The sequence below is a fragment of the Dromaius novaehollandiae genome, chromosome 1 (assembly GCF_036370855.1).
Source record: "Dromaius novaehollandiae isolate bDroNov1 chromosome 1, bDroNov1.hap1, whole genome shotgun sequence".
Classification (NCBI taxonomy): Eukaryota; Metazoa; Chordata; class Aves; order Casuariiformes; family Dromaiidae; genus Dromaius; species Dromaius novaehollandiae.
Window position 1 is genome coordinate 70,847,607 of NC_088098.1, and position 21,851 is coordinate 70,869,457.

General features: G+C 42.9%; 1 protein-coding gene across 1 annotated transcript in view; it reads left to right on the forward strand.

Annotated features, from left to right (window-relative positions):
• The first annotated feature begins 9,601 nt into the window (after positions 1-9,601).
• Positions 9,602-21,851, forward strand: part of ST8SIA1 (ST8 alpha-N-acetyl-neuraminide alpha-2,8-sialyltransferase 1) — a 134,942-nt gene continuing 122,692 nt past the window's right edge. Inside the window, exon 1 of the mRNA XM_026092689.2 lies at positions 9,602-10,216. Coding sequence (XP_025948474.2) covers positions 9,960-10,216 — 257 coding nt within the window. The 5' untranslated portion in view covers positions 9,602-9,959. The remainder of the gene's footprint in view (positions 10,217-21,851) is intronic.

Genomic DNA, 21,851 nt, shown 5'->3' on the forward strand with positions numbered 1-21,851 from the left:
ACCTTTATCCTTGTTCCAAACCTAGCAATCATAAAGAATGCAACCACAATGATTAGAGCATCCTGTATTAGACCAGTTTTGTGCTGATGTTGAATGTTTTTGAAGATCTAGTTAGCTGTTCATACACATTCATTTCCTGTTCATCCTCCAAGAATTGACTTATCTTTATAAAATTACAAACATATAAAAACAAAACTCCCAACTTCCCATCAGAGAAACTATCTGCTTACTCGGCATTTACAGATTTTGAAAGTCTGCAGAGGAAAAACATGCAGACTTTGCAAGATGTTTGACATTTATAATTACTGTAACTGAAAAATAGAGCATATTATTTATTCCAGTAATACATCTAAGCAGCAATAAAGTGTATGCCTTTCCTCCAGGTTTCAGCTGTGGGAAGTATTTTGACAGTTGGATCCACAATATATAACTACATGGGGGTAGAGTTATGTTTTTCTTTTTGCTGCAGAAGAGAGGCTTTCAAGTTTGTTACAAATCTGTGGTGCATGAGTACCTTTTCCTACAAAAAAAACTTTTCGGTTGCTCTCCTTTTCTTCAGATGGAAGAAGATGGTTGCTATCTGGATTTGTATGCAGCAGTATCACTCTCTGGAAACAGTTGCACCGCCATTAGTGGGACATTACAGTGTTGAGCACTGTTTATTGTAACAAAGCTATGACAACTGTGACCATAACATAAAATTCTCCTCTGAGTCAAGAGCTAGCACACAGCCTGCACAACACTTCAATCACTAAGCCTCTTTGGTGGCTTGTACCTCTAAGCACTGAGCTTGTCTTGGGCCTGTCCAAGGACAGGTTTCACCAATCCTGCATAGCATTTCATGTGTTGGCTGCTATAAATCACAACCACTGGAACTGGGAGCTCACCCTAGCAGTTGATAATGTAATAAAACCTCTCTGACATATTCACCTTTTCTCTCTTGTTTGGGAACAGGAAGTACGTGATGATCTGTACCAAGACCCAGTATGGACACCATCAAAATCACCACCAAATAGCTACTATAAAAATTATGACAATTTCTGGTTATTTTATACTCATGACCAAGTAACAGGACTTAAATCTAAACTGAATTCAAACTTAGAGGAAGTTGAAGACAAATATTTAGAGATGTCAGCACTGGCTCAAGAAACCTTCCTTCTATCTTGGAGACCATAGGAGTTTCTTTGTTTCGACTCTATGCTTACTTGGAATCGCACTTTTATACTTGCAGACTCAAGGCAACTACTTTTTAAGGATTCAGAGAAAGTTTTCATTTCCATTTCCTTCTTTGGAAGTGCACAGTTCTACAAAGGAGGCTCCATCATTTTCTTTTTCAGTCTGTGGTTACAATAATTATAAATAATAAGTTTCACGGAATTTAGAGCTTTGTGGTGGCCTGACATCAAAAGCCTTAGTGGTTTCATACAGCTTGGTTAAGTGGCCTAAATTTCAGTGCTTTTCCAAACACTGGTAGGTTGGGAATCAGACTTCCTTGTGGTGTTTGAGCAATTTTGTCTACCTCAGCTGCAACGGAGGAACATGGAGAAGAATGAAAATGAAAATTAAGTTACTTAACCTTATCCGTCAAGTTTATCTTTCTGTGATATTTTTCTAAGCTACTTAAAATAAGTATTAATACACAGACCTCTTGGGGAGTCACCTTCATTCCTTTTTGCGCCTTTAACTGAGTGCAGTAGTCAGGGGAAAGGACTAGTCAGTATTTGTTTGTGGAACAGACTTTATATGGGAATGTGTGGAACTTCACAATGTGGCTTTTGCAAGCACTCTTCAGAGACATGAGGTCCATTTGAATCTTCAAGTCTACAGAAAACATCTTACAATGCAGATGAGGACTTCATTTATTTTAAGAACTGTTTTTCAGTGTCACTCAATAAGGAGTTATCTGGATTGTTTGGGATTTGGGCTATGTTTTTTACATGCTTAACTATATTTTCGTCCTTCCAATTCAGCAGAGATCATGTTAATGATGGTACAACTGCACTTGTCATCTTGGTGTAAGGGGACACATTAACAAATGCCTGTTTAATTCCAGGCCGACTGTTTGCTATTCCCTCTGAGCCCAAACAATGATTCTTTGTGCAGCAGTGATAAAATGTAAGTTAAATTGTTTGATGTCACATCTCCTACAAGTGAATACTAGGTTGAAAAGTATGTTTTGTCTGCAAAAAGGGTTTGTTGATATTTATGTCCCAGCCAACTTATGTTATCTATTAGATTCTACAGCACCATCTGGTTGAATTAATGACTTGTGAAACTTGCCTTCTAGATGACAGACATCACAGAGTGACACTTTGTAAGACAAAGTAATCCATCTCCTCTGTTTCTTCTCAAGGGAGGAAACTGTTCTTACCTTGTCTTTAAAATGTTATGCAGAACTAACCTTGCAACAGAGTGAAAATGTGGTCCGTAATTTTTTTTTAAAGGGACTCACATTTGAGTAAGTAATCTGAGAAAAATAAATTAGGTGGAGTTCCAGAATTAAAGATGACTGTGCATCCAGAGTCTATATAATCTGGATAGCATTGGGGGAATCACATTATTAATTGACAATTGTGAAAGAACTACTACGATCTGAGGCTGTTAAATACAGCTGAAGCTCAGCAAAGCAATGTGCAGGTTGCACTAGTGATGGCTCCGAAGTTCTTGTTTGCTAGGGCTTTTAGCGATGAATGTTGACATGCTCCAAGGGCAATAATGCAGACCTCCGTATGAGGCTGTCTTGCCTCAGAAACCTTAGTCTTCTGACTTTCTGTTTTCCTTCAGTTGTGCTTTGTGTTGTCACTCAGCACAGAGAATAATACTTTAATTTATTCTAACTTAACCTCTGTCCTTTGATGGAGAGTCTCTTTGTCAAGCTTTGCTCTTATTTTGATTACATATGTGAAGAAATAAAACAAATTTTCTTCATCATTTGTTCCTCAACAGAACTTTGAATTGTCTGGGTCGAGATGAAGTAATACTGCATAACTTCAGAGGCCCATAAAAATATTCATAAAAATCCTGCAGTTCTTCTCTAGTATTAGCTGTCAGTGAATACTGGAGTTTCAAGTAATGAATGAAGTTGTGTCTGTTAGGTGTGTCCTACTGCACTGGGCTTCAAGAAGCCTCTGTTATAAATCTAGCTCACTCATCAGTCAAATCATTTCAGGTCTCCACCTCTGTTTACCTCATTAAATGGAGATAATGGTAATGATAACTTTCTTTTGGAAAAAAAACCTTTGAGCCTTACTTAAAAAAATGCTAGAGAAATACTGGTTCATGAGTAATGTATATAAATGTTACTGTATGCATATTGTTCTTATACACAAATGTTTCAATTAATACACCTGGAAAACTATTCTGATGACAGCATGTAAAGTTTGCCCTAAATGAATGGGCAAATGGAAAGGCTAATGGAAGACTTCGCTAATGGAAATTTTACATGCAACCCTAACTCAGCACAGAACTCAGCAGTTTCTGCACTCTTTCTGTACCTGAAGTCTCATCTAGCCAGGCTATTTAATTTCCTGATGCCTTGCCCTTTTCTTCATTTTAAGTCAGGTTTTCATTTGTCCCTGCAAGCTGGATCCGGTTTTACCCATGATCCTGCACACTACAGGGCAACAGAGTCTGCTCGGGGTCCAAGTGCCTGTCAGAGGAAGCCACGAACAGTGAGAGTGGCTGTGAGGCTGCTTCTTAGATGCTCAGGCTATCTAGGCTTTGAGGGTTGCAGTCATCCCTGCTGAAACTTCTCTTTAAGCACATTTTTGCATCACCCTGTTTCTCCCTTAGAGGTGGAATATAGAACAAATCATGTAATCCAGACCTACTGTTAATTCTCAGCTGGTCTCAGAAGCAGTGAAGGACTTCTGATGCTTCACGCAACTTCATGTTTCTTCCTAACGAGAGCTAAGGATCATTTGTTACAGGAAAAAAAGAAACAGCAACATTATCAACGCGCTTCTTCCTTTCCTCCATTTTGCTTCTGTACACTTCATCCTAGTCTAGAGGGATTACTTTTTGCAAGATCAAATTTATGTCCCTCTCTATATCAGACATGACCTTCTCATGAACGGGCATTCTTAAACGATGCTAAATTATGAATGATGGCTTCCTGACAGCAACTGCACAGATCGAAATTTCAGCAAATGTCAGACATGAGGTCAGAATCTATCTGAGTCCCGAATCAAAAGGAACTCCGCTAGTAAGGTAAGCACTTACTTGCTTACGAGATTTGCCTGAAGCCTCTGTGCATGTGTATGGACATTTCTGTATGCAGTGCCATTGTTACTTTTATGCATGTTTTATTTGTTTTAACTAGTATATAATGAAACAGGGCCCCTCCAGCCACAATGCTTTTGGTGTAACAGTCCTAATGCAAAATTAGCACTAATCCAACAAGCCCCTACTCTCCAGAGTAGCCCTGGTCCTTATGACTAACCCCTAAACTTCACTGCAGATTGCTTTGACTAGTAAGGACAATTCCTACAGTAGTACAGGAGTTCAGGTTCACCACAGCATGCTCATTAGTTTTCCCTATGGGAGGATTCAGAGAGGCTGCTGAACACATCTAGCTCCAGTAATGTTTGTTTATGTGTGCATCATAATTCTCTTCCTCTACACCTTTATAGCTATTGTTTGCAATTGATCTCTCAGTTTGGAGGAAGTATACTTTATAATGGTTCTCCCAGGCTCTGATGCTTTTGAGTAATAAATGCTGCAGCGGTATGGCCTGAAAACTGATTTCTTTCCCTTTGTTACAATAGGTCAGACCTGTTGGACTCTGTCATACTTAAGGTCAAACACTTTAAGGATTATATTAAACTTACTGTGCTTTATGGATGCATCCACTACTACTGGCTAAAACTATACCAACTGTGGGAGTAATTGTATTATGGGTGTGAAAGGAAGATTTGGATGCGTACTGTGAACAGATATATGCTATTTTTGAAAGGGAGCTTTCTGTAGTGCACGTGGCAGCAAGTCCACATAGAATTGCACTGTGCTTCTTTATCTTCACTTCACTGGTGCTCCTGCCCGTCCATAGGCACTTTTGCTTATATTAAGATCTGCTAAGGATGTATTCTGAAGCCAGTGCGGCAGAAAAGAAGTCTTGTCTTTACAGTTGTCCTAGTGATGCTGTAATGATGTAAAGCAACGATGGCAAATTTGTCAAACATCGTCTGTGCTCTTTTGTTTCATCAGAAAAACTTCTTTCCATGCAAAACCTAAAAGCAAACTGCCTGTGGTCAATGGCTGGATACATTCCATGTTACCTATGACTGCATGTTTTTACTTGTCAGTTTTCTACCTTGTTATTGGGTAACATGCAGTTAACGTGTAACACATGGTAATATTTCAGTAACAGAAATAGAGAATGGTGACACCATGCAAAAGGCAACTTGATATCTAAGACAGATGAGGATTTCTGAACATTTTGCTGTTGAACATTTGGCCAAAACACAAAATGAGCATGGAGTATTTACTGCAGTTAGGAATAAGGGCTGCCATTATACACTAAATACCAACTGTAACCCTTCTCCCTTAAAAAACAAATCCAAGCTTCACAGCCTCTGCTACTGGAGCATGAAATACTCACAGAAGTGAGGGCAAAGCATAAAGCAAGTTATTTTAATCAGGTGGTGACTGGGTGCAATCAGAAAATAACAATTTACCTTGCAAATATATGACATGACAGCATTTTCACAAACTGAAAGGATATTACATCCTAAAAGCTGATTCCAATGCAACTGCTCCACTAAAATCTGCAGAATAGAAAATGAGTAGGATGTTGAAGTGAAGAGGAAAAGTCCCACTATTTTGGAAGGCGAGAGAAGGCTGAAATGAGGCATAGTCTAGGTAACAAAAGATGCAAATAGGGGTACAAGATCCTATCAATTAAAGCAGACAACAACTGGATTTTTGAAAGGATGCAGCCTTGTTCTTCATATGTGCTTTGGGTTGGAGGTAAGGAAAGAGGAGGTGTTATAACCCTAGGAAAAGGTCTTTGCTCTGACCTCAGCACTGCTTTCTCAGATAGTCGCAGTGCAAAGTAACTGAGCAGAGTATCAGCTCCACCCTCAGGGGCAGACAGGGAAATGCAAAGCTAGCAGGCAGGCATACAGATAGCTCAGGTATGTACACGCTATGAGTAAAAAAGTCTTTGTATGGCTGTACAGTTTACATGGTTGCTGTAAACAAACAGGCAATGGAAAACTGGAGAAAAGGTCTAGTGCAACATTTACAGTGAGCTCAGGAAAACCAGCCTAACCATACCACTATGCTTTCTTTCTGATGAGTGGATAATAACACTATTTCTTTTGGTTGTTTGAAATTCTTTTTGTTCAGTGTTCTCAGTCATTGCTTTTCTCTGTGCTTCTTTTTACAGGCATCTCTCAATAACAATATTTTTGCTGAAGTAGGGCTGCATATGAAGCATGTCCAGAATAGTTAGTCTTTCTGGTTGTGGATCGTACTTGGGACCAAAATAATGGAGATGAGATTAGATCTCACCACTCAAGTTCTCACTAAAATGGAGGGCAACAGAGATGTCTCAGAGCTGAATTTCAATGTTTCTATTCGATGTAAAGACATTATGGCTTGTTGATCACAAATCTTCTCAGTGATTGCAAACTGTCCTTGAAATACTTAAGGCCATTTGCTTAAAAGCAAGAGCTGTGTTTAACGGTTTGTTCTTACCTTCAGTTTATTCTCTACGTGCAACTGTTATCCTCAACAAAAAGCACTGGTGCACTTCTCTTTGGGGCTCACTCACAGAGGGAAAGGAAAGAGATTGCAAATACTGTGTAGAAACAGATTCGACCATAAGAGCAACATAAGCTCTGCCTCATCTCTGTGTTGATCCGTCTGGCTCCTTGTAGGCAGGAAATGGTGACGGAGTTACAGCCATTGCACTAGACAGGCCATGGATTGTTGTAAATTCAATGAACAGCCTGGGAGGCTTGATACTGAAATATATTCAGAAAAACAAGAGGAAAGGCTTAGGAATATCTTATTGATTGATAAATAAAAAAAATTTCCCCAAATCTTGTGTCTCGGTGCACAAGACCAAAAATAACAAATAATCCCTCCCTATGTTACTTAGGGAGGGATTACATTACCGAAGAAATTAACAAATAGTTTTATCAGTTTTATTTCTACTTCCTTCATCTCAATCATCCTGGACAAAGAATAACAGTCATTTCTCCTTCTCTTTGTTCTTTTTCCCTTTCCTTTTTCCTAGGTAACACTGGGACTCTGATTTGTCTCTGTTCTCTGCTAGAGGTGAGCAGAGTGGCAGAATTTAATTTGGGATACAGTTTTGCACATTTTAATCATTTTTACTTTTTGTGAGTCCTAGCTAACTACATTTTGAATTATTCTCTCCAGAGATTGAATAGTTTCAGTTTGTTTTTTAATAGATGTGACTGAATAAGTTCTGTTTTATTTTACTGTTGGTAAATAGCTTTCTCACCAAAAGTGCAGGTTTGCTTGGGGAGAATGAAAATGTTTATTCTGGTCAAAATACTTTTTGTCTGAGGCTGGCCAAAATGCATTACTCAATTTCTTTTCCAATTCTGTCCATAGAAAACATCTCTAAAGCTCTGCACAGCTCTCGTGTGTAAAGTAGGAATGAAAACAGTATTATTTTATGCAATTATGTCTTACATTTTTTATTCACTAGACATCATTTTGCTAATATTCTTTTTGTCAAAGAATATTTTTACATGGCAATACACTATGGAAGAGAATATTTTTCCTTCTCTCAAGCACTGAAAGTGCACTGAGATTTTCAAGCTTGTATTTTACTGAAAACTAAACGTTATCTGTTTGGGATCTCTAGCTGAAAATGTTGTAAAGATAGCAAGCTATTACTTAGGATTATTTTATTGCTACCATATGGTCAGGATATATTAAACTAGTTCCTTCCTGCTTTCCTTCCTTCACCCAACACTTTTCTCCAAACTTCATTCATCATTAATTCAGGGGAAGTTCTGGATATTCAGAGAAAGAACCCTGGAATTCGGGGTGGTTAAAGTCAAAGTTGTTGAACTGAATCATTGCTATGGCAAGAATGTTAAACCACAGATTTTTCTTTTGCTGTCCTTTGCTAGGCAACTAAGTATTGACTTTTATCACTGTGCTTCAAATGAATTTAGCAGATTGGCAAGGCAGCACTTCCCTCCCCATTAGATGGCATAGTAGCCACTTCACTAAAAGATGCATTGTGCTAATATACCTCTATTTAGGCAGAGGCTGCTTTTTTTCCTTGAAAGGTTGTGTTTCCTTGCTGCCATGGTATTCCCAAGTTTAAAGTGCTCAAATGTGTCCCTCAGCCACCACTCAACCCTGAAAGTACCCGTGGTACCAACTCTCTGTGTACACGTGAAACTGAAAGTCTGGAAAGTCACTGGCTACTATCTCATATCAAAATCCTACCACGGGTATGTAGGAATTTCCAGCATTTCTCAGGTGGTCTGACAGATGTGTTTGGAGATGCTAAAGGCAAACAGACAGTAGCAGCCCAAGCTCATCTTGCCATTTATGCAATAGCGAAGGACTAGACCCTGAGCCCTGAAATAGGTGACTGCCTCTCAAATCCTTTCTCTGATTACTGTTGAGAGGAGCTTTCTACTGCTGAAGTCGCTCTGTTTGCACAAAATAATCATGCGGTGGGGCGTCCAGGCGGCGAGGCTCTGGCTGCTGAGTTCGGAGGGCAACGCTGGCGGCACGGCCACCCTGCGAGGACAGGCTGCAGGCGACAAGCCGGCGGACGTAACCCCAGTACGTCTTCCTTAAAGACCAAACCAAACGAAAGGGTACACACTGGGGCAACTGTAAAGAAGCTGCTCGGAGGAAGGTGCTGGCTGCCAGCCCGTGCTCTTCTCCGAGGCTTGCCCAACCCGTTAGATTGCCGAGTTACCCAGAAACACAGAAATAACGGGGCGGCAGGGGAGCGCGCCCCGGCTGGCGATGCAAACCCAGCGGGGTCCCGGCCGGGCTCCGTGCGGGAAATCAAACAGGGAGAAAATCCCCACCTGCCCGGAGGGAGGCTGCACCGCCATGCTGACGACCCCTGGGGCCGGCGGGGGGTGAGGGAGCGCCCTGCGGCTGCTCCCCGGGGGTCACTGCAGCCGGAGCGGGGAGCTGCGTGCAGGCTGGCGGTTACGGCTACGGCCTCCGCGGGGGCCGGCGGCCCCACGGCCGTTGCCCCACGGCCGCCGCGCAGGCGGGAAAATGGCCGCCAGGGCGTGCTGGAGAGCAGCGCGGGGCCGCGGCCGCGCAGGGGGACGCGGGCCGCGGCCCGCGTGGACCCCCGGCGCCGGGGGCGTTGAGCGGGTCGCGGGGCGAGGCCGGGTGCCGGGGCCGCCGCGCGTGGTGCGCGGGCAGCAGCGAGGGCGCCCCGCCGCCGGGAGAGTCGGCGCGGGAGGGGGCCCAGCCGCGGCCGTTAGGGCCGGGGCGGCGGCCGTTACCCCCCTGCCGGCCGGGGGTGCGGAGCGGCCGGGACCGGCCCCGCTGGGGCGGGATGGAAATTTACCGGGGCTGGCGGCGGCGGGAGAGCGAGCGAGCGGGCGGGAGGCGGAGGCAGGGAGGGAGGGAGGGAGAGAGGGAGGGGAGGGAGCGGCGGAGCACCGTGTGGCGGGGAGCGCGAGGGACCAAATGCCTGCGCGGACGGGAGGCGGCCGCCACCGCCGAGACGGGAGCCAGTCGCGGCGCGGCCAGCGGGGGAAACCTGACGCCGCCGCGGCCGAGGCGCTGCCGTTGCCGCCGCGCGGGGCCCGGCTCTGCCCCGGCCAGGTGGGCTGCGATGGCAGCAGCCCGCGGGCGCCACCGCGCTTAGTGCGCGGGAGCGGCGCGGCGGCGGGAGGCGGCTGCGCGGCGCGGCGGGGGTCGGGGCCCGCGGCCGCCCCCGCCCTGGCGGCCCCCCGCGCCCGCGGGCGCCGCATGGCGCGGGCCTGATGCGGGAGCGCAGCCCGGCGGCGCGGCGGCGCGGCACGGCGACGGCGGGGCGGAGGAGGAGGATGGCGGGGCTGGCGTGGAAGTGGCCGCGGACGCGGCTGCCCGTGGGCGCCAGCGCCCTGGGCGTCTTTGTCCTCTGCTGGCTCTACGTCTTCCCCGTGTACCGGCTGCCGGACGAGAAGGAGATCGTGCAGGGGGTGCTGCTGCAGCAGGGCAAGGCGTGGAGGAGGAACCAGACCGCCCTCGCCGTGTTCAGGTACCGGCCTGGGGCCGCCGCCGCGCCCGGCCCCAAACTTTGCTCCCCCGCCCCGGGGCCGGCCGGGCCCCTGCCGCCCCAAACTTTCCCGTGCTGGTGGAGGGCGAGCGGGTCGGTTTGGGGGTTTGCGGCTCGCCTCCTCCGCCCGGGATGTGCGAGCGCCTGGGCCGCCGCTGCCGGGCGCGGGGGCTCCGCGCAGCCCCGCGGGCGCGCCCGCCCGCCGCAGCCGCAGCCCCGACAAAGCGGCGGGCTGCTCGCTCGTCCGCCGGCGGCTGCTGCGCCGTGGCGGAGCTCGCGGGTCTCCCGGGGAGGATTTGTGCCGCTGCGCGTCCGCGCTAGCATCGCTGCGCGGGTCCTTGAGTCTTTGCAGTTTAATACAGAAACCACGTGAAAAGGCACCTTTCCCCTTCCCTCCGTGCCCCCCTCTTCTTTTTGACGTGGCCGGGAAGCGGTTGCATCGTCTTTCCACCTTGGCCAGCTGCACGGGAGGAGAGGAGTGCTGCAGTCAGGGAGCCACATCTCCTGGCGGTGCAGAGGCAGGTCGCTGCAGCTGGGAGGGTTGATGAGTGACCCTTGGAAGTGTGTGCGGTGGAGGTTTGCATCCCCTTGGGAATTGCTCGCGTGTCTGGGTAAAATGCAGGCTGATTGCAAGAGAGAAGCTGTTTTCCCTTCCTTTTCTGGGAGGGAAGCTGGATTTCCCCCCATCCTCTAAGCAGCAAACAAGAGGTAATCAAACTCCCTGCAGAAAAAGGCCCTCTGTCTTCGGGAAACTCCAGAATGAGTCTCATCTGAATCCCAAGGGACTTTTTAGAAAAAGAACGGTATATTGCTTTATTTGAAGTCCTTTGATTTTGTTTTTGAATGGGACTCAACTTTCATCTGTCATCAGCTGGAGCCGGCATGTGATCACTGTGTATCTTGTCTGCTGGGATAACAGAAACTACACAGACCGTGTAGTTCTTCAAAAGCACATTTTTCCTTTATCCCCCAAAGCTTGCAGGGAATATAAGTAATGAGGGGTGATAAGTGGGTGTCTCATTGGGTAGGCCTGAAAGACGTTCCTTCTTTAAACCAGAGTTAACCATAAGGTAACGATAACGTGGGGTCCTCGTCCCAAGATACTGGATAGAAAAGAAAGCCTTTGGAAGAAACTGGATTGGTATTTTTGGATGTTAATTCATCTGATTCCTGTTATGCTACAGATGTACAGTTTTTTTTAGGTAGATGAATCCAGATTTTTAAAAATGGCCCAGATAGGTGATGTAGGAAAGACTTTAATATATTACTTTTATATTTGTAAACCAAATGTTATTCTGAAGTTTGCCACTGGTGTTGCAACTTCTGTCCTAATTTTTAGTTATTTCCCCCATGTGCTTTACAAACCCAAATCTTTTTCACTCTTCAGCTGTTCCACTTCCGTATGTTTCCACTCCCTAAGCATAATGAATGATTATCTCAAAGATGCTTATTGAGGAGATCTTCCAAAAAATGAGCTATTGTTTCTTGTTCATGTCTCTTGATGAGCTGGTGCAGTGCTAAATATAATGAGCTTTAAATCAGTGTGGTTCAAGAAACCAAGGAAGCCCTTAAAGGAAAATGTGTACTGGAGACGTGTACTGAATATATCAAAATATTCAAATAATTGTGATGTAGACCTGTATTTTTGCTGCGTGAATTTGCTTCTCTTAACATGAGTAGGAATTTAAGAAATTGAAATCCATGTCAAGTGCATTGTTCTATATTGTTAGATGACTGAGAGAATGACACGCTCTTTGTTACAGTTCTTTCTGTAGAAGAGCTCTGAAAAAGCCACTAGTTTCTACTGTGAATGAAAATCTGTATTCTAATTGGGGAGTAGGTATAGAGTGTTATGGAAGTCTTGTGTTTGGACTTTGAAATATTATTCCATAATATTAAGTGGGTTTTAATAAAGTCATATTATTTAGGAAGAACCACATTAACTGCTATTTTCCCTAGCCCTCCTGCTGCCTGTTCTGGTAATCAAACAATGTTGTTTTTATTCAGTTTTGTTTATGCACTTAAGGATAAATTTGTACTCACTAGTGCTTAAAAAAAATCAGTATGAGAAAATGGAAGCTTTCACATTAATATTTTGTATAATATTCTATCTGTGGTCCTGTACAGGTATTCAAATAGCCAGGGTCTTGCTACATAGAATAAACATCTGACAGTTTTGTGTCTTTTTCCTCCTATAAACTGGCTTTACTCCTCTTGCTGAAGTAGATTATTGTCATCTAGTAATTAACTTTATCGAAACACACTTTTCAAAACAGGAAATACTGTTCCCCTATTACAGTCTGTAGCTGAACCAAAGACAATTTTAATAAGTAACTGTAGCTGAATCAAAGAGAATTTTAGTAAGTAACCTACCAAGGTCAAAGAAAACATCTGTGGCAATTTGGCTTGAGCTCTGGCAGCTCAGTACCAGTAACACCCATTCATCTCCACTGCTGCTCCTTCTTTCTGTCTGTCAAATCAGGAAACCCTGTGTAAAGATCTGACTGATGTAAACTCTTGTTTATGCAAGTGCCCATACTGTCCTCATGCTCGTGTTACGTGAAGGTTGTGTGTTTGAATACGGATTTGCAGAACTGGTTTTCAAATATAAATGCTGTGTGAATAGCCATGGATTGCTCTTCTGGGGGCTCAGTCTCTCACCTGTGGTATGTGCTGCCTTACTGCAACTGTAAGTAAGGACAATACAGGAGAGTAACAAAATGAGCAGGGTTAAGCCTTTGCCTTTGGCATGAATCCATGTTTAAAGCGTGCTCTCAGGCTAGATTCTGCATATGTGACTTTTGTGAGTAATCCTTGTATGATGTTTATATGCTGAGTCCTGCTGATACTGGTGCCGTGGGTGGTGGCAGTGTAACAGTTGCCTAGGTTCTTAGAGGAAAACAGGCTGAAACAGGCTGAAAAGCCTGAAGATACAGTTGAGGTTATCAAAAGAGCTCCTGGTCCAAATACTTTCCTCAGTTGAACATAGCTTCCCTGAAGAGCTTCAGATTGTGGGCATTCAGAGTTATTGAGCACAGCCTAATAGCTCACTATCACTGTTAGTATCCTTGAAGTTTAAAGACACTGAGGCTATCAAACTCTCTGCTGTGGAAACATCTCATCCCTGGCAAATGCTGAATAATATTCAGCCAGTCAGATGGTAAACTGTTTAATCTTGAACTGTTCACACTACAAAGTGGTCAGAAGAGGAATGAGACAGTCATTAAAGTCACCAATGGTTAATGTGTCTAATTTACCTACAATAAAATGGCTTGTCATCCTTGGAGATATTTAATGTTATTGCACCCTAATTGTTTTTACAGATTGCTTGTTTTTTTAAAGGGCTTAGTGCTGCTTCACTGATTTAGGCAAAGTTTTTGTTAATTGCTGTTTGTTATTACTGAAATAAATGACATACTATAGTACCTTTAGGATAATTTTATTTAAAATTATTTCAGTTGATGAAAGGATCCAGCTTTTAAAGATCTGCCTTTAATCTGCCTTATGAGGTCCATGCAACCACAATTGCAAGTGCTGTATATGTATCTGACATTTTTGCTTCACTTGTTGCGCAGGGTGGACCTTCTCTGGGGAATAACTAAGCTCCTGTAAAGATGTGGGTGGATGACCATTAGAAGTCCCACCTCATTAGCTGAAAGAGTTGAGTGGTGATGAGTGACTGAGTTAGAAGTTGGAGACTCTTCAGCAAAGGATGGGACAGTCTCGTACTTAAGGCAACAGAAAGGCTACCCTTGCGATGTGGGTTCTGTTCTTGCTTCTGCTGCAGTGGTTTTGTGTGATGCTGAAAAGTCACCCAGGGTTTATTTTGGGGTGGTTCGGTTGAGCTGGCAGCAGATAACTCCTGTGAACTTTCTGCACGTAACCTGCCTCCAGCCCAAAGCAGCTGTTAGAAGCTGGCTCTGCTCCCCAGTGCTGCTTCTTCTGCCCTCAGGGCTGTGCTGGTTGTGCTGGTTTTGGCAGATGGCTTCTGCGTTCCTTTTCCCCCGGGTTTGGCCTGTTGCCCACTTTCTAGGGACAGAAGGGTGAATCTACTGGCCCGAAATCACATAACAGGGTGACAGAATGTCCAGGCAGCGATGGACTCTGGTGCCTTTGGTCTCTGTTCTTGTGCTCTGCAGATGTGGACAACTGTGTGAAGTCTGTTCCACTGCTTTCATGCTTCATGTGAAAATAATGCTCTATTACGCACAATGCTGGATGGGGGTCTTACTATTGTGACTTTCTCTACTATTGTGACTTTCTCTGTCAGCTGCTATCTGCCAGACAGAAATTCCTACATCTAAAATTAATCACAGTGAAGATGAAGATCATCCTCTCATATAAATCGTTTTTCATTTTAGATTTTACTAATGCAGAAGTGGAATTTCAGGTCTCTTCCTAGTCTGTGTAAGGCAAATGCTATTGCTAAATTAGTGAGAATTTCTTTAGTTCCATTTGCCTTTTTTTTCTTCTCTTTTGATGCAGGCATTGCAAATTCCTAAGTGTTGCCGTCCTTACTGGGGTACTTCAAGGGCAAATCTGCGGTGAAACTTCAAATTGCTCAAGTTGACTGGCTAAGATTTTTGCCCTGCTTAAACTACTTTATAGGACTCTGAACTATTCCTGCTTATTTCACTGAGACATATATAAAGAATGGATTTAGATTTAGAAGTAGAGCTGCAACATGCTGGATTAGCATTAGATCAGTTCTACCTCCGTGGCCCATAAAGCCCACTCTAAAGCCATCAGATATGTTCAAATATTGTGCTTTGGCAATGGCCAAAGCCAGCTCATTTTGCTCTCCCAAGTAGGTGGTACTACTGCCTGATTATTTTTAATTCAGAGTTGTTCATGTTTTAAATGAATTTTTTTGGATGTATTTGTATGCGTCTCCTGCGCTTGCTTTTTGTGACTATCTCGGTCAGCAGGATCCTGCTTAGGACATGTGATACAAGCTTGTTAGGACTCTGGACTGAAATTGGTTTGCTGCCCTTGGTGATAGGTGGGTATTTGTAATCCAGTTTTTTAGCCTCTCCAGTTGAGACAGGACATTGTTTTGGTAAAGTACAGTTTGAATAGCAGGTTAATGGTGAGAAAAGAGGTGTAATTATCCCATTTTACTGTTTGGAAGCTGTGGTGAAGAAGGCATACTGTAGAGAGATCTGGGTCCACATCTTCAAGGTTGCGAGGTATCTTTAACTACCTAAATCACTTAGCTAACTAATTCTCATTGTTTTTAAGTTAGTTCATGATATTTTTGCAGATTAGGGCTGTGGTGACAAGGTAGGAATTGACTTCAGAATTCCTGAGTTTCCAGTTTATGGTATCCTTCCTCCTTGTCCCCTAAATGGGATTTCCTTACTGACTTTGATTCTGTCTTCCTCAAGAAATGTACAGTTGCAAAGCCTGTTTGTAGAATCTGATCTTGCAGAACTTTGTGGTGTTGATTTTTTTGGACTTGTTTAAAAAAAAAAAAATCCTGTGCTGCCAGCATTTATGGGAGTGTGTAACTGGCTTCCTGAGATTCTTCTTTTGTGTTTAGCTGGGAGCATCTGAAGACCTAGAGCCAGGCAATAGGGAACAGTAGGAACAGACGTTTTACTGGAATTTAGATTCCCCAACTAGGGCCCCAGAATTATGGTATGTACATATGCAGATACTGTTGGATATATATATTTGCACATCTTTGTTTTTCCTTTTCTGCCTTATAGTGGAAGGGAATGGGCACTGAATAGTCTGTACAATATAGTAACTGGTGGTTTATTGCTGTACTCATAGTTTTCATCCTACTCTGTTCAACCCTGAGCAGTGTCACTCCCATCTGATGTGTTTTCAATGATATATATAAAAAGACATATTTTCGAGGCAAGTTCTTACTAGGTAAGAGCATGGAAAATGAATTGCCTTTCCCTCTTTAGAATTTATCTTCCCACAGTGAGGGTGAACCTCACTGAACTGAGGAGACCATTTAGACTGCTGCTTCTGTTGTTCCAGTTTTCTAAGCACTAAAAATATTTAATTTTAAATCTTTGTATATATTTTCATCTTATTCTAGAAGCTACATGTGGTTTCCAAGATGCAAGAAAATTTATCCCAATGTTACATACTAATGTGGAATCATTTCAACATAGTTGCATGCAGTTAAATTCATACTGAAGCACATTAATCTCTATTATATAATATTTGCAAACCTCAGTGGAGATTAGAGTTTCCTCAGGTCACAATTTTTACATATAAAAGTAGGAGACAATTCTTCTTTCAGATCTTAGAATCCAAATTGATTAGATAAAGGGTGGGATAGGCAATGGAACTGAGAAGTCACTCAACTTCAGTGAAGACTTTTTCATGAGAGTAATGACAGAATTTCTGAACTTCAGAAAGAAGCTGTGCCTGTGCCTGTTGCCTTGACCATAGGGTTATTTTTAGTTTTTAACAAAGTGAATTTCACTGTGGAGAACAGCTTTCCTGGCTTTAACCAGGATGCTGGAGGTCATTTTCCCACTCCTCCTTTCAGGAAAGAGGTGAAGGCTGTGAAATTAGATTCTTATAAAACATTTCCTGAGTAGCAAAGTGTGGGGTTTTTTTTTTTGTTTGGTTGGGTTTTTTTGTTTGGCTGGGTTTTTTTTAATCAACAGATTGAATTATTTTGAATTCTCCTTCTATTCCATCAACCTGGAAAATGCCCTCCTGAATTTCTTGGTTTATAGATTTTTTTTTTTTTCTCAAGAGGAGATGTGACCTATAATGAGATTTTTAACCATTTCTATTCAGCTGTTCCTAGCAGCTTTAATTTTTTTTTTAATCCTCCATATTTGCTGTGCGCATCATTTCATCTCCTTTGTGGCCACTTTTAATACTTGTGTGTTTTTTCACCTCTTCTTCTGTCTTTTCCTATCCTTACACTGCTTGAAGCCCTTCTTAGCTTCCAGGGGACACCCAAACTCTTCGTATGGGTCCTTTCATGGTTCTCCAATTAGCATACATAGCAGTATTGTAAAGAACTTGTGTGAAATTATTTATTCCTTTATCTCCCTCTCCTACTGAGTTTCCAGTCACCTTCAAAGTCCTGCAGCTCCTGCTGTTGCTCATGGCATCTGCCATTTTCCATTCTTTATATGCTGGATTGCTGGCTATCAGACTTTAAAGATAAACTGCAGACTTTGCCTTAACATAGCAGCAAGATAAAGTCTCTCCTTATCAGGTCTCTTCTGCTCTGAGGATGCACAGCAAGCTTTAATTTAAAAGTTGCTATATAGCTTGCATGTGTTTTAAGGAGTGCTAGGAAAGCAGAGCAGCTATTTCGCGTGCTTTCTTGTGGGAAAATTTTGCCTATTTTTGGAAAGTCTAGAGTGCTCGTCTTTGTAATAGATGAGTAACTGCTTTGTATTTCCTCTCAAAGATGAAAGACAAACAAATAAAACTTTATTTTTTTTCTTCAGTAAAGAGATTTTAATGCTTTCTTGTGTACTCTGCCCTGGCCAAATTTCAGCTCTGGTAATGCTATCTCATCTGCCCCAATATTTGGAGTTTCCATTGTGTATGATGTTCTACTGCTCTGTCAGTTATGCAGTACAGGATATCCCAGTGCAGGGTGATGAAATATCTACCCATATAAGTAATGCTTAGAAATGCCACAAGATTTCACTTGCTGGTGCAAAAAGCATTTAAAGATGCAATTAGGATGTGATTCTGAATCCAAGGCTCTCTGGTGTCAGATTTAGGCTCCTTTGGAAAATGGGTTGAAGACTCATAAGCTACTACTCTGCATTTTGAATTTTTGTGCTTCTGACTGTCGGGGGAGACTTGAATCTCATTCTCTGTGTACTTTTATACAGCTAAGGAAATAAAGTTATAAGGGAACTTAAGGAAATGTTGTCTTGGTTACATGGCTATCTTTTGTGATTGAACTTCATGTCCAGGTGACTATTGATGTCAGTGGGGAGTTCCATGAATAATTACCAGTGTCTAAATAAATTATCATTTATTCTGGGCCATAAGCTTGGAGAGGGATGGTCCATGTTCTGAAGGATTTTGAGTGCAAGAATGCCTTTAGTGAGATTTACGTCAGTTATACATTTTAGGAGTTTTGATTAATGGAGTGGCTTTCCCCTCTGTTAGTGCAAATTTTAAGGCAAGGAAATACCTGGGGGCTGTTGCTTGTAGCACATCTTCTAAATGTTCTCTGGAAGAATGGTCTAAAATCTTGTCCTGTGGGTTTGGTGCATAATGGTCCTTCTTTCCACTCATGACATGATGTGGAGGTACTACTAGGTTACTAGTTGGAAAATGCTTAACACTTGAGTAATTTTTTGTCTTCTTTGCATGACTTCCTTTGAAGCATCTATTTTAATAATTATTATTTAATATTAATCTATTTAAAATGGAATAGAATAGATATTTATTCAGCATATAGTATTCTCTTGAGAAATGAATCCCTATTCTAGGATAGTAACTTAGAGTTTGTTTACTTCATTCTCCCTAGCAAGTTGCAATGTAAGCAATACTTGCATGGTCTTTTTTTATACATACCTCTCTCTCTCTATATGTGTATATATATATATATGGATAAACTTTTCATTACTAATGGGTAAATATTTTAATTACACTTCAGTTTCTTACATTGGTCCCAGTCCTCACCAGAATTTAAATGATGATATATTACCATACGTAACAGGTTGTATGCATTGCTTGGCTCAATATTTAAAGGATGTATGACATACGACTTTGTGGGGAAGGGGCAAAGCGGGGAAGCACTAACAAGAGCTTGAGGTTAATGAATTTTCAGCTACTCATGAAATTTGGATTCTCTAATTTTGATCAGACTTGTTGTGCCCCATGGTGACTAAGTGGCAGTTTATTTCAATCATTCTCCTTCTCCTTTAACTACTCTTTGTTCCCTTTTCTTTCCATTTATCTTCTAAGTCCCAGCTGGGGAAAAAATTAATCATAGTAGCAGAGCTATCCTGTTTGCTACCATCGCCTTGCGCAGTTGCCTGGTGTGTCCATATTACTGCATCCAGATCTGTCTTGAGTGTTCAGTCTTCATCCTCTTTCACTTACTGAGCAACACTGATGGTCAGTAGCGCATGCTGCGGTTTCATGCTGTCGTGCTGCCTATGCTGGCAGTCCCTGAGCAGCGGTATTCCCTAATCCCTCCCATGGCACTGTGTTTTCTTCCCAGCCCAGGCTGTATAACATTGTCCTGTGTCTCACCCCCACAGCACAGGGCTCTTTCAGTACCTTGCTCCTTGATGCACTGGCAGCACCTCCGCATTGTCCTCAGGTGCTCCTTGAGACTTCTGCAGCGGTCGGAAGTCAGAGAGAGCAATGAGAGCTGCAATGGAAGCATATAAGGACTTGAAGAAGCAAGGCAAAGATATAAAGATGTTAGAAGAGAAAGGATGTATGATGCTGGATGGGGCATGAGCGTGTGTTCCCCTTTCTTTTTGAAGCATCTTTCTTAGTTGGTCTTCATGCTCTGTCATGGTAAACCTGAACTGTGGGAGTCATTGACTTAGTGCAGTCAGTCTAAGTCATATGAAAGCTTGGTGGAAACAAGAAAGCTGGGAGCTGCAACTCAAAATGTGTGGGCTCTGTCACTGCCCACTCAACGAGTGCTGCAGTAGACATTCTGAAGTAGTGGAAATGTAGTATGTAGATTGTAATCTTTAGATTAACCATGCTTGTTTATGGGTGTTTTTTCCTGTTCGTCTGCTCAGGTGACATTTGGTTCTTGCTCATCTAGGCAAGGTTTAGACTCTGCTGGGCAAGAGCTTCCCATCTTTGCAGTCTATGGCATTGTGCCGTTTACTACTTAATGGTAATATAAAAAGTATGCGAATAAATCCTTATTGGGCATGGCTGTAACATGGGATAGAAAGGAAGTGTAGTAAGCATGAGGCAATTGTGGAGGAGTGCTGTTGGATGAGACAAGAGTGGGAATTATGGGGAGAAGTTTTCCATTTCAGCTTGCTTAAAGATAGATTGTTACAGTGCTTGCACAACTGCATGTAGTTCCCATGGCCTTTCCTGGCCTTAGTCAGGTTACTACTCTAGGAGGGCAAGTAGTGATAGAGCAACTTCTGCATTTGTCATCCCTGAAAACAAGTAAACAGGGAGCAGACGCAAAGGGCTGTGAAGTGGGAAGAGCGTTGGCTTTGCTCTTCCCACAACCCTTAACCATGGGAATTGGTAAAAGCAGTATTGCCAAATTGGTGAGGTGGTGTTTTTCTGAAGCATGGAGGACATTTCTGCATGATGTTAAATAGGACTCCTTGTGATGCATACTACCTGGCTCTTGTGAGTTAAATCTTTCCAAAGTGTTTCCAAGCACTTCCTGGAAGTGGGGAGTATAGGTTAGGGGTGTGTGTGTGTGTGTGTGTGTGTGTGTGTGTCTTGGATGGATAAGCTGAGGATAGCCAATTTTGGAGTATGTGAGTGAACTACCAAGATGCACAGAGTTCTTTCTGATGTTTAATAGGCCTGTGTGGGCAAGTGCAATGCTGAAGAGATTGCATCAGTGGAAAGCTGAATGTTTCTATTTAATCCAAATACTTCTGCAGAGCAACAAGATTTCCAGAGAAGTCAGAACAAAGAAACAACGTTTTAAAAGGGAGGCAAACAAATAGAGTCTTCAATGAAAGTAAGTCATGTCTTGGGCAGGAAAAAAATGTAAGCTTTTCTAGTAGGGAGGAAAAAAGAACTCTATAGAAGGATTTGTGAGGTTCATTGAAAGATCCCAGGCATTGCTAGAGGAGATGATCGCAGCCCGAGGACCACAATGATGGGTGAAGAATCCCTTCCAAAGAAGTACATGCTTGCTTTACTTTGTATTTGCTTTTTACTGGACCTGCATAATCCTTATGCTATTACATAAGAAGTGTTGATGGGATAAGAAACTGTGCAACCCTGTCTACTTATGTCTGTCTGCATATGTCTGTCCTGTACTCCTGAAGAGTTAAGCTGTAAATCAGACAGCTCACCTGTAAGTGCTGAGAGAGGGTATGTTTTAGCCACAGCCATTCTTTGATTAAATGGAGAGGAATTTAAAGTTATTACTGCAAGGGTCTTCGTTCAGGAGTATTAAGATATGTCTTGCAAAGAGCCTTGCCTTCAGCCTTTTTTAACCTCCAGAGATCTGAGACTCAGCAGTCTGGGGGATGTCTGGCTGGGATATTTCATGTGGCTTGGTGATGGTTACTTCTCCCCTCAAACAAAGAAGGAACAGATGATGTTTACTTGCTCTGTGTGTAATAGGTGTGCTGGCTTGTAGAATCAAGTGAACAAATGTAACATTTCATGTAATGAAAATAGAGAAGGAATGTTATAGTCCTCACAGCTAAAATGAGGGACTTGAAAACATGAATAGGGGGCTTATATCCAAAAAGGCAAATAAAAAGGAAACACAAATCCATTGCGGGTTGTTGTTGTTGTCTTTTTTTTTTAATGCCTGATTTCTATGCATTAATGATAATTCTGGAGGCCTGACTCATGATTTTTAAATGGTAGGGATTGCTGTAGTGAAAATTACACAGCAGCCTATAATTAGGTGCATTTTTTTTAAGTGAAGAAGCTGTGACAGTGAAGGGGAAAAGGAGAAACAAAACCAATCTGGGCA